Source organism: Centroberyx affinis, unplaced genomic scaffold (genome assembly GCF_046629955.1).
Source record: "Centroberyx affinis isolate AG114_WGS23_722 - 3 ecotype Tasmania unplaced genomic scaffold, CSIRO-AGI_Caff_v1 ptg001131l_1, whole genome shotgun sequence".
Taxonomy (NCBI): Eukaryota; Metazoa; Chordata; class Actinopteri; order Beryciformes; family Berycidae; genus Centroberyx; species Centroberyx affinis.
Genome location: NW_027279670.1, coordinates 112,665 through 125,471, shown reverse-complemented (window position 1 = coordinate 125,471; position 12,807 = coordinate 112,665). Strand labels below are relative to the sequence as shown.

Below are 12,807 nucleotides of genomic sequence, written 5' to 3'. Positions count from 1 at the left end.
GAGAGTGGATGGATGCATGGGTGGATGAATAGTTGGAGGGATGAATAAATGGACGGACAGTTGGGTGACTTGCACTACATGGAGCGCCTGTAACCCTCATCTACCTGCACCTCATAATTAGCTTGGGAACAAATGGACACTCTTCGACCTGCATCGCTCTCCTCATTCCTCTCTCATGACTGGAACCAGCTCCTCATGGGAGGGTCTTTACTGGAAGACTGATCCATAGTTAATTTATTTGTCCTGCCGGCAGGGAGGAGACTGATATATCGGCTCTGGGGAAGGGATCTGGAGGGTTCAGTCGTGTGTCAGAGGGAAGGTACTGCTGGGAGTGACTTAGTCATGAGTCACCCCTCCGCTGTTTATTCGTCTGCTTTAAGTCCTGTCCCTTTCCTGCTTAATCTAAGTCCTCATATAATACAACAAATTTGAATGCCATGTACTGTAAGGAAAGCCATCTCCGGGGAATATGATTTATGAGTATGGATATCAAAGAATTAAGTTGGAATAATAAATGCATAGTTATGATAAACAGTGTAATGATAACACCTCGGGTTGCCTCCCACAATAATCCAGGTATAAGATATTAATCTTCCTTAGTCCAGAGTATGAGGGAGTAAGCACTTTCCGTTCTCATTAGTTTCTGCAGAAAGCTTCGAAACAAAAAGTCTATTCATATCCCTTATATCGATGCATCACAGTCATGATCTCATCAAAGAAACATGAGGTGGTAGCATTAACTCAGTGCACTAAATCCAGCCCTGCTCCTCCCCACTACACTAAAATTTCATATTTCATTTAATGGGCTGTCCTCTCTTTACACCTCTCTACCTTTTGTATAATGGATTGCCCTCCATCTATACACCTCAAGGTATAGGTATGGCACATTTCCAAATAGACTGAAGCTTTCAAGGATTCGGCCCCATTTCTCAAATATCCTCTGAAGACGACGACTTTGTTTGGTTTGAGGGAAAAGAGAGAAAGGCACTATTTATCAATGCTATTTGAACTAGCACATGTCAGAAAGGGGGGAAAATGTTAATTGGGATATCATGGCAGAGTAAGTACTGTGATGCAAGACGAGGCAAGGATCCTGTGTAACACCAGAAACCCATTCAGACGCTGAACATGCAGAATCAGCACCCGGCGGAGGTTAGCCACCTTGGAGGGGCCCAGCCATTGAAATTTACTGCCTCCGCTCTATATTTAGAGGCAGTGAAAGCGGGGTGGAAAACTCACATTTCCGTGTTTTGCAGAGCAGGGTGGCGGAGGGGCCGTCGGTCAGACCCCACCTGAGCGGGGCTTTCTAGCTGTGGCAGAAGGGCTGTTTTCACTCTAAACCAGACACTTCCTCCCCGCCCTCTCACTTCCAGGCCTGGTTCAACAAACAGGGGGCTTAACTCACCTTCTTTACTCCCCGCTGCAGCTTGGCAGGTGGTCCGTGAGAGCGGGGTACCTGGGAACACATCAGCAGCCATAGATTGCGCTGGGAAATCTGAAACTCCACACAGATTTCAGCCTTCATTAGCCTGTGGTGACGAGTGGGAATGGCCGCTGCTAACCCCGCCAAAGGCTATTCCCCAAGAGTTAATTTGCTCATACTTCACAGTTATCAGCCAAGACTGGTGTTGTTGAAATTTGTTTAAACTGTTTTTTTCTCCACACTGGTCCCAGTCCTTCCTGTCTTGATTTTTAAATCCAGAATCCTTTTCTGTTTGTATCCCCTCAGGTGAACTGCTACTACCACGGTGAGGTGGAGGGTCGTGCCAGCTCGGATGTCAGCCTCAGTACCTGCGCTGGGCTTAGGTGAGTGTTTCTGCCTGGCAGGGCCACTGGGCTCAGGCTGGGGGGAGTTAACTCATCATCCTCGCTTTCATGTTAGTCATGACGTATTACCCCTGGTCTAATGCATCTGCATGCATCAGCGATCATCTACCGAAGCAGTTGCATAGCCCAAAGCAAAGGCATCCTAGTTACATGGCACAGCCCGGCCTCTGGTTCTTTAACAGCTCCTACTGTTGTGGTTTGGGAGAACGAATGCAGTAATGGCATGTAGATGTAACTCAATAAATAATGGATTTCCCTGCGTTCATAAGGCAACATGACATACTGTATATACAGATGAAAAGCAGCAAACCTGACATACAGTGAGGAGGGTTGGTGTTGGAAAAGAGCTGTTTGCAGATGTCAAGCAGGAGTAATGATTGCGGTAATATCACCGGACAACACCAGGAATGTTTTCACAAAGCGGCCAAAAACCGGCCTCCAAGGAGCGATTCGGCTGATTGTGAAGCCCTTATGCTTGACCTTGGTCTTATTTTATTTATTTATTTATTTGAGTTCTTCTGCAACCTGTCTCCAGAAAGACAGATGCGGAGAACTCATTTGACAAGAGCTACGTTGCTTGGCCTAACACACCGAGACAAATTGCTCTGGGTTTGGGTTGGCAGCACGCAGGCTTTGGGGGGTTTCATGTGAGTTCATGTGGTTGTGAATGTTGTGTGAGTTTGCTAGAATCTCTGAGTTTGGCCAAACCCGATGCGTGAGGATGTCACTTTAAATCACAGAGGCCACTTTTAAAACACGAGAAGCGTTAACGAAGAGAAACAGGAGCCACATCAACTGAGCGACTGAGTGAACGCTGCTCATGAAGATGAAAGTCTGCCACTTGATTTGTTCCCATCCTCAACAGTGCTTCTTCAAAAACAGACTCATTCAAGTGCTAATCCAAGTGGAAGCCACCTTTCATACAAAACATGACATCTACTGACCAGTGCTCTATCTCATCTAATTATGTATCACCTTTTCTTGTAATATTATGATGTCAACATACATCAAGATTTGGTTCAGCTCACTTTCAATTCAGCCAAATTAAAATGTAAATTGAAGCTTCACTCTCACTAGTTTCTTTATAGGTTGGATGCAAGATCATTTTCAGGGGAAATGATTTTCAACATTTGCATTTTGCAAAAATAAATCTCCCTGCCTTGATAAGACTGAAAGTGATATGAACCCATGTATGACGCGGCGTGTCATCTAACCTCTGAGTAACCTCAGCAACATCTTTCCATGCACCTATTCCTCTCTTCCCAGGGGGTTCATCTCTCTTGATGACAGATCCTATGTACTGGAACCCTCTGCTGATCGCACCAATGGGACTCACTGGATCTACAGAGCCGAACACCTCAACCTTGCTCCTGGCACCTGTGGCCATGATTTCAACATATCCCATCCCACTGAGCACAGCCTGAACCAGGCAGACAGCAGCCCGTTCAGGACTTTCAGCACAAGGGTAAGGATCGTTAAATTCTATGTCTTTTACCTCCAGTTAAAAGCGTATAGTGTATAGTAATAACATGCAGTGCAGGAAAATTATCTACTTTTATCTGTACATGTGAACAAATTCTTTTTTGAACTAATAAAGCACCAAAGTTTATGTTTTGTCTTCTGAAAATAATGTGAAGACAATTATGAAAGTATGAGCAATTAGAGAGTTTTCTTAGGAACGTTTTTGTTGCACTTTTTTGTTGATCTTGAAAATGGCAGCAACTTTGTCCTTTTAGCTGTATACCTTCAGTATGGTGTGGCAATATGGGGCAGATATCTGATCGGAGAAGACAGATTGCTCACCTTAACCCTCTTTACAGAAATCATTTGCAATGTAGATAGTGGTAAGTGGCCCAGTGTATTTTAAACAAGCCACTACTTATTGAATCATTCCTCCATCTGATCTAAGCATATCCAGCAGTGATCTGGAGTGTATGGAGTGGGGGGTTCATAAACCCCAGCGACAACTACCTTGGCTTTTAAGTGCCCGTTCATCATGCCATTAGCAGGACCTCTCCATCCAGAGTTAAACACATTACTTTCTTGAAACCCCACCCCACCCCCTACACACACCCCTCCCTCTCTATGCAGCCCCTCGCTATCCCGCTGAGTATGGGGATAAATCATTAAAGAGGGTGCGTGGCCCTGGGGAGCCGCTATCCACAGAGCGAATAGGCCTTTAAAGATGATGACTGCTGATAAGTGGAAAACACAGACTCCACTGATCTCTATCTGACTGGTGAGGGATGGCAGGAGTGGACGAACACGCCTGATTTATCAGCTCAATACAAAGAGACGCAGAGATAGGGCGGTGCAGGAGATGATACAGAGCTTGGAGGACTCACAAGGAGGGCGAGCGAGGCTGATTCACTGTAATGCAACACACATGTGAGGGACGCATATACTTAAAAGTGAAAATTTTTTGACGATTATTTCATCATGATTCAGGGGATATTGAGATTGCAAGTGAGGCAGAACACATGTATGGCTGTGTCAGCTAAGAGCCTATCCCTTCACATTTAAAGACCCCATGACATGGCATCTTTACTTCCTGGATTTGATGCATTTCCTGTTGAAACAGGATGTTGGGGCGGGACATAATGCAGGGAGGGATCGTTCAAAAGTCTAAACCAATAGAATATGAGTCCAGGAGAGAAAGGCAGTTTTATTTGATGGGAGGGGTGCGGAGGGGTGCGGAGGAGCGGGATTGTTAAAAAATCTGATGGTTTTATTGGTTAGAAATTCATATTTATGCCTACTAGTGAAGCATGAGGTCACCATGAAAGATACTGTCTTTTCGGGAAGTAATGGGAGTCCATTTCATGGGGACTTTAATAGTTTTCATTTTTATTCATGCGGTAATAAGGTTTCTCTCATGTTTTATCACCGTTTTAAAGCATCTGTTTGATTCCTATTGATAAGGGTAGAGCTGGGTTAAGATGGCAGCCATTGTCTTTGTTGAATGGTGATGTCTGGGATATGTGAAATGGATTAGTGTTAAGAGGGCCGCAATGATTCAGCGTGAGCTCGCACACCCTGACAACAGTACAATGCAGCAGGGCCCGCCTGACAGAAAGAGTGGGAACAAGACAACGGAAGAAGGAGAGAGAGGCTCAGGCTGATGATTTATACCAGTGTGAAAAATATGGTTTAATTCTCCTGGGTAAGAGATTTATTTTCTATGCCACTCATTGCCTTTTTTATCTGATGACATTGCCTCCTTTCATTCAATTAAGATCCCGTGTCCCTGCCCCTCCTACCACTATCTAAGAGATGTCGGAGCTGGGGGGGAAAATGTGAAGAAAGAGAGGCAGTGTATAAAGAAGGTGTTCAAACACGATTGGCCCAGAGGTGATAAAATAAAAGCGATAAAGGATAAGATAGTGAGGGGCGTTTTCAAAAATGTGAGTTGTCACTTGTTAAAGGGGGAGCAAATGGGCTTGTCATGAGCGATGCGAAGGTGCACCGCCAAAAAGGGAGAGTAAAAAACACGAGTGTGATTTGCTTGCACTCGGTGGCACGCAAGCACGCTCACCTCAGCATGTTCCACGAGGGCGCTGAAGTGTGCTGCTGCCGCCTTGATAAGCTGAGATGTGCCCTGCTAGAGGGTCTGCAGATAAAGAGGCGTGTTGGCAGACTTTGCCTCTGGATGATGGGAGTCAAATGGAGAGCAGGACGGAGATAGGATGGCCGCTTGACAGGGGCTGTGTGTGACTGTCTCGACGTGGCACCACAACATGTCACCCAGTTCTGGTTGAAACTGAATGCCGGAGATGGTTGAATTTTTTTATGTACACCCACTGATATGCGATGTGCCAACCAATAAAAAATATGCCGTTTTCCAGGACAAGTAATGTGGTTTTGATTTTATAAATACAAGAAGAAGAACTGTCGCAACTTCATCTTTAAACCAAGGTGTGCATGAACTGGAAATAACTATAAAAGGAATAAATGATGAATGATGAAGGCATGTTTCCAAAATGCATTGATTTTTATTGCATCAGTTAAAGTTTTTTGAAGAGCATCCATCAGCCTCCAGGAGTAGCTGAATTGATTCCTTTTCTGTAAATACAAGAAAGTAAATATTTTGTAATTTTTTTTTATTTTGTATATTTTGTATTTTTAAAAAGGTGTACAATATGAAGTACATGGAAAATTAGCTAAAATGGGAAAAAAAAAGTAATTTTCACTTCATTTTGTTTTGCTCTCAGCTTTCTCTCTATGGAAATCATTGCCACAGCTCACTCGAGGGCGATTCTTTTAAAGAATAGGGATGCTCTTCCCTGAGTTGATTGAACACAGAGTGTGTGTATCCTCTCCAGTGGCCTCCTAGTGACTCAGTAATCACCACGGGGTGCATTTAGAGCACAGTTGCCTGTCCTGGCTTATCTATGGAGGAGGCAGATAAGAGCAGAGAGGATCCAGGCTGCCAGGCTAGCAAGGATAAAGAGGCTCAGGTTGAAAGGGGCCCATGGTGTGAAGGCAGAACACTTAGCCAGCAGGATAACGTAAGGTCTGAGAGTGTGTGTGTGTAGAGAGAGAATGTGTGTGTGTCTGTGCAGGTGAAACACACCACTGGCTTGACATGCTGTGGAAGTGTTTTCCAACCGGACTTGCTGCCCACATGCTGCACGAGAGCGGCATCTGCTCCGCTGCCGGGGGGGCCATATTCCTCTGGGTCTGGACGGGCCCCAAATCGATCTCATCTCCATACTCTCACTAACCTATCCCCCACCGTCTTAAGTGTGCTGTTAAAGACACCGTGAAGCCGTCACATAAATCAATGCCTGGCATGAGCTCGGGGGATGTCAGATACTCTTTTGTTATTGAGGAGAAAAAGGAGGGGGCGCGAGTGTTTTTTACCGTGTTACAATGCTGCCAACGGTGCAGGCGGCAGTGTCCAAAAGCAGTGATTTATTAGTTAATAAGCTGGTTCCTGTGGAGTGCTATCGGAGGTCCGTGTAACCTTGGCTAATCTTATTGGGTCGGACGGGAAGCCTGGCAGCTTGTCTGGCGCTGCTGCTCATTTCTGCTGCCTCTTGCGTGGAGTGTGTGGTTCAGGTGTAAAGCCATATTGAGTGCCCACCTGCTAAATTTAGGCTGCCCTTTCCCAGAAAGCCGTGGTAAAGTGTGTCCTCCTGATGTCCTTCTTTCTCTCTCTCTCTCTTTCTCTCTCTCTCTCTCTCTCCTCCGCTCCTCCTCTCTCTTGCCTGGCGGCCTCTTGCCTCTTCTATCTCTCTTGGTTTATCACTTTGTCTCTTTCTCCACCCCTCTCATTTACTCCTCTTTGTCACTTTTTCCCTCCCTTCCCTCTGTATCATCTCCCTTTCCTCCTTCACACCTGCCCGCACTCTGTGGCCTGCCTCCTCTCCCTCTCCCTCTCCCTCTCCCTCTCCCTCTCCCTCTCCCTCTCCCTCTCCCTCTCCCTCTCCCTCTCCCTCTCACTCCTCTCATCCCCTCCTGCAGCATAAACGACATGCCCAGACTACCACCAAGTACGTGGAGCTGATCATCGTGGCTGACAACAGAGAGGTAAGCAGAGGTCAGCAGTCCCGCGACCTCTTTCCTCCCCACTTTGCCGCCGGTTCCCAGTGGAACGAGGATCAGAGGTCACTCGCACAACTCGCCCCTCCGTCCCCCTGGAGACACAGATAAGATGACCCCGCCGCCGCCTTGTTACGGCCTCTGATGTGTCTACTCGCTCATCCGTTTCGCTCGCTGGTGGCGGCGCCCCCAGCTGCATCCCTCTGGATCCAGGGTTTGACCAATTGACTCACAGATGAGACCTTTTCCATGTCGGCTCTGCATAAGACCTCAGACTTAAGACCTTAAAGAGGGCTGAGAGAAGAAAGTGCCCCTCGCTGACACCAGATATATAGGTCAATGTCACATGCTATAGCAGAGGGGGAATAAGTGCTGGGTAGAAAGACAAGGTGGTTGAGGTTATCTCTTCAGCCTAAGCTCCACTGAGGAGCTCTTTGATGATAGCAGCTGCAGCAGAAGCGGCAACGGAATTAACATGACAGCGATTGTACCGTCGCTCCAGGACACCCTCTACTCTTTGAAGAAATTTCTAGAGCCGATACAATGTTAATATGTCCCGAAGCCTTTGATGATGATAAACATTCAAGAGCACGGATTACCTCTTTCTCTCTCCTCCCGTTTTATTCTATCTGGTTGTGTTGTTCAGTTCCAGAAACAAGGCAAGGACATGGAGAAGGTCAAGCAGCGCCTGGCTGAGATCGCCAATTACGTGGACAAGGTAACAATCAAATCAATAGAGGGGAGTGCGGTATGGGAATGTGATTTATTAGAGGTCACATCAAGCCTGTTAAGAATTAACCGACCTGCGAATAGAAGCTGATTGGATTATGAATGGATGATCAATTCCATAACACTGCTGAGAAATGTTGTGAAGATGCTACCATAATGTAATGTGCTATGGATGGAGGTTTTATGAAAACAGAAGACACAGATGATTTATTCGCATGAGAAGTCGTAAGCTTGATGATGAGTGTTTAAGAATTCGTTCAGGGCCTCTTGTCAGGGTTATAGCATTTGTGCTTTATTAGGTAGTGTACAGTGGAGAATAAAGATAGGGGAGAGAGAGTGGGGAATACAAGTACAGCATTAGTAGCCACATGGCATAATGTCCCAACCGCTAAAATCCCAAATCACAGGTCTCTTACCCTCTCTCTCTCCAGAGGTGGGACCAAGTCATTGTTTTGCAAGTCACAAGTAAGTCCCGAGTCAAGTCCCATGTCAAGACAGGCAAGTCCTGAGTCAAGTCCCAAGTCAAGACAGGCAAGTCCTGAGTCAAGTCCCAAGTCAAGACTGACAAGTCCCAAGTCAAGTCCCAAGTCCTAAATTTTGAGTTTCAAGTCCTAAACAAGTCATAGTGTGCTCTTCACCAAATTTAATGCCATTTTGACAACAGAGGAAATCATTCATTTTCAGTGAAGGGAGTAACGTTAACCTTACGTTACCTTGCGATTTTGCTGCTGTAACGTTAGCAGATTGCGGCGCGTGGCCATCTAATTTAGAAGCCGATTTGTCATCTCGTTTTGGGTGAACATCAAAGTACGAGTCAGGGAGGGAACCCGCAACACTCTCGTCTGTTTAAACAGATCATTGCTGTACAATGGCCGACACGGAGCCTGTGTTACGGACGCAACGGATAGCTATAACGTTAGCTAAGCATTGGCTCACTAACTACGTTAATATATTAGCCTCGACTTGCCGTTCTTTGTGCAGCTTCAAATGTCGAACGAAGTTGGAAGTTGTTGCATCTCCGTCTGTAATTTTCGACCTGCATGTTTTGCATACTGCAATTCGTTTTTGGTTGACCACCGCGTAGGTTTTGTACGTGAACAAAATTATCTTTGGTATCATTTTTTCCAACTGGTGCTCAGTAACATAACGTTAGTTCTTCATGTTTCTCTCCTGCAACTTGATTGGATGCTGTCAGATTGGTTCAAACAAAGTGGATCTGGGAAATGAAGTGTCGACTTGGGCATGAATAGCGTTAACGTTAGTTGTTTCAGGAAATGAAGGGAAATTAATTGATTCGTGGCACACTTTTTAAATAACATACTTTTTAATCTTTGGGTTTGGGGGAAGGTATCAAGTCTTTTCAAGTCAAAAGGCTCAAGTCCAAGTGAAGTCACGAGTCATTGGTGTTAAAGTCCAAGTCGAGTTGCAAGTCTTTTTAGATTTTGTCAAGTTGAGTCTAAAGTCATCAAATTTGTGACTCGAGTCTGACTTGAATCCAAGTCATGTGACTTGAGTCCACACACACTCTGTCTCTCTCTGTCTATCTCTCCCTCCCTCTCTATCTCCAATCTCCCTTCCTCTCCAACATCAGTTCTACAGGGCCCTGAACATCCGTGTGGCCCTGGTGGGCCTGGAGGTGTGGAGCGATGTGGACAAGTGTCCCGTCACCCAGGACCCCTTCACCACCCTGCACGAGTTCCTGGACTGGAGGAAGGTCAAGCTCCTGCCTCAGAAGCCTCACGACAACGCCCAGCTGGTCAGGTAGATCTGTACAGCATGTACTGCAGCGTTAGCATAGCAGACCCATGTAATATTTAATATTATCAATTGAATGTTGAATTATCAGTGGTTGGTGCTAACCTTCTCCTTGACGCTGACCATTGTTGTCCCGCCCCCCTAGTGGGGTCTACTTCCAGGGCACCACCATTGGCATGGCCCCCATCATGAGCATGTGCACAGCAGAGCAGTCGGGGGGCATTGTCATGGTAAGTACACCTAGGTGCTACAGAATGTACTTACACACACACACACACGCGCACACACACACACACCTTTAATCTATACTGAAGTAGGGGAGAGCAGAGAGAAAAGAAATATTGCCTTGGGTGTCAAAGTCTTCCAGAAAGGAGACAAGACACTCAGTATCGCTCACCCAGTTTATTGAAGATCCTGTGAAATGTGGCTTTAATTGACCTACTTTATCCTCTCCCTCTCCTTCCTCCTCCTGTCCTCCTCTCTTCCCCTTGTTCTCCACCTCCCTCTTTGCTGCGCTCTTGGCACACTCCCTCTCGTCTGACATAATGCTCTCATGTTTCTCCCCTGAGTCTCTCCTGTAGGGGTTGAGCTGAGGATTCCAGAGTTGATATTAACTCTTATTTACTTCAGCGTGCACACATTAGTGAGTCTGTTTCCAGGAAGGCCGTGTCAGCTCAATAGGTTAGTCCGGTACGTGCGCCCTCCTCTTTTCGCTGATAAATCAGAGCGCGTATCGATTACACGAGTGGAAACCTTCGCGTTTTAACGAGGTGCAACCAACGAGTGAGTATGAGGACGTATATCGCAGCTTGAACGAAAACGCAGGGCCATGTTGTAAATGATCACCTATTACAGCACTGGAACCCTATACGCTGTGCACAAGTCATGTTGCATTAGCGCAAGTCATGCTATTATTTTATACTCTCTCTCTCTCTCTCTCTGAGTGGCTGTATTTTTCTTGGGGCCTGGCTGGCTGGTGCTCATGGTTTACAGCCAGTCCCCAGATGGTTCTTAGCTCTTGTCTTCCCAGATGGTAAAGTGGGGACATGCTCATTATGACAGAGCCCTACATGCACATATACATCAGGTCAGAGACATGAAGGATTTGCGTCCCGCCACAGGCTCTTCTGCTGGGGAGATCATGTCCCTGTTGTCTCAGTTGATCCCTTCATTTACAGAACCCCTTTGAACTCATTAGCCCACTTCCCCTGCGGTTCTCGATGTTATTTTCTTTTAGGTAGATAAATCGTTAACATCCATTCTGAGACCATCTGGTATCTCCATTTGCCAATATTGAACATGTTACATTCAGAGAATAAACACAACGTGGCTCGTGGTGCCCTCTTGAGCAGTTCAGCCTCACGAGCTGAGCAGTCGCCGAAGGTGTCTGTGTATTCCAAGAAATGGAATTAGAGGTTTTTGCATAAATCCAGGCTGTGCAGCTGGATCCCGGCAAGTGTTGACAGCTGGTGACCGTTGCATTCAAAAGCCCCCAGCTGAGCAGTTCATCAGTCCGAGCCTGACTTAGACAGCGCTGCTGAATAATGTACGGCGGCTGAAGACTCCAGTGGCTGCGCGCTCTGGCGCACAACAGTGCATCCATGAAGAGCCGATAGCTACCGCCACTACATTATTTATCTGGCCTTTCATGCGTTCGTGTTTTACACACCTTGCAGGAAATCTCAGCACCTAGGCTAGCAGCTTTCACTCTGCGTGTCAGCGTACCTTCCTCTGCACGCTGCAAGTCCTATCATATGTCTGTCTGGTCGTGCAGAACTTCTGTTGGTCTTTGTCGATGTCTTCCTGATTAACTGTGTGATTGTCAAGCTGTCTTTTGGCAGTTTCTCACTCTTTTATGTCCTATTTGTGCAAGGAAGGCAGTTTTCTCTCTGAGGAAGTTCATATCTGTGTGTGTGAGGAGTAGAGCGGCACATCTGCTTCTGTCAAAGTCTGCCACGCAAGCTCAAGGTGACAGAACCACAGTCTGCCGTTTCATTTCTAATTTCAGTGCCACAACGTCGAACAGGGGAAATGCTCTGTTAAGCACAGATCCAACAATGTTGTTTTGTTTAATCTTGGCAATATGCAATTACACAGTTGTTTTGAGTAATGTTTCTCCAGTGGGTCCTGTGGGGAACAATAGTCTGGCTAGCTTTAAATTTTTTATTATTTGTTATTTTCCTCATAGAGTACGTAATCATATATGCATGTTTTTAATTAGTTATTATTTGCTGCAACAGAAATGTAAGTGGAATACATTTCATTATGGAAGATTCTTTGCAGCATCATGTCCAGATATGTTGGAGATAATAGATTAATAACCTAAAGAGGAACTAGATTTAACTCTGCTGTGGTGAATGGCAGTAAAAAAATATATTTTTATTAGCGCTTACTGGATGAGATTTTTGTCTCACACTGTATGACCGGTCATTTTCAGGACCATTCAGATAACCCCCTGGGAGCTGCAGTCACCTTGGCCCACGAGCTCGGACACAACTTTGGGATGAACCACGACACGCCGGAAAGGGGGTGTGGCTGCAGGGTGACGGTGGATCGTGGCGGCTGCATCATGACCCCCTCCACCGGGTGAGTCATAACCCAATACTGTGAAGGTTCTCAAATGATCAATTCAGCGTGCATCTGTCCATCGTGACAGTATATAGTCAAGATGGCTGAATCAATGCAGTGTGGAGTATGAACAGTGTCTTCATTCTTGACAGCCGTCTTCCATGCTGCAGTATCTAAGATTGCAAGAGTTGTATTTCAGCTAGTTGGCCTTTGTCACCCTCGGGATATAAGTTACCATTCACTGCTTCATTGCACTCCAGAGAGGCCCACTTGGTTCGGCTTTACAAATGATGTCTATCTCCAAAAACCAGCCGAAATGCATTAACATATTGTCAAGCCGTCATTAACGTTGCGTCAATTTACTGTCTTTGCAAATTCAGTGAA

The 12,807-nt window shown here is 46.0% G+C and overlaps 1 protein-coding gene across 1 annotated transcript in view; it reads left to right on the top strand.

The window, feature by feature from the left end:
* LOC139647968 (disintegrin and metalloproteinase domain-containing protein 12) overlaps positions 1–12,807 on the top strand; it is a 62,893-nt gene that overhangs the window by 32,072 nt on the left and 18,014 nt on the right. The window contains exons 5-11 of the mRNA XM_071523990.1: positions 1,730–1,806; positions 3,094–3,292; positions 7,294–7,359; positions 8,018–8,089; positions 9,692–9,861; positions 10,001–10,085; positions 12,293–12,441. Coding sequence (XP_071380091.1) covers positions 1,730–1,806; positions 3,094–3,292; positions 7,294–7,359; positions 8,018–8,089; positions 9,692–9,861; positions 10,001–10,085; positions 12,293–12,441 — 818 coding nt within the window. The remainder of the gene's footprint in view (positions 1–1,729; positions 1,807–3,093; positions 3,293–7,293; positions 7,360–8,017; positions 8,090–9,691; positions 9,862–10,000; positions 10,086–12,292; positions 12,442–12,807) is intronic.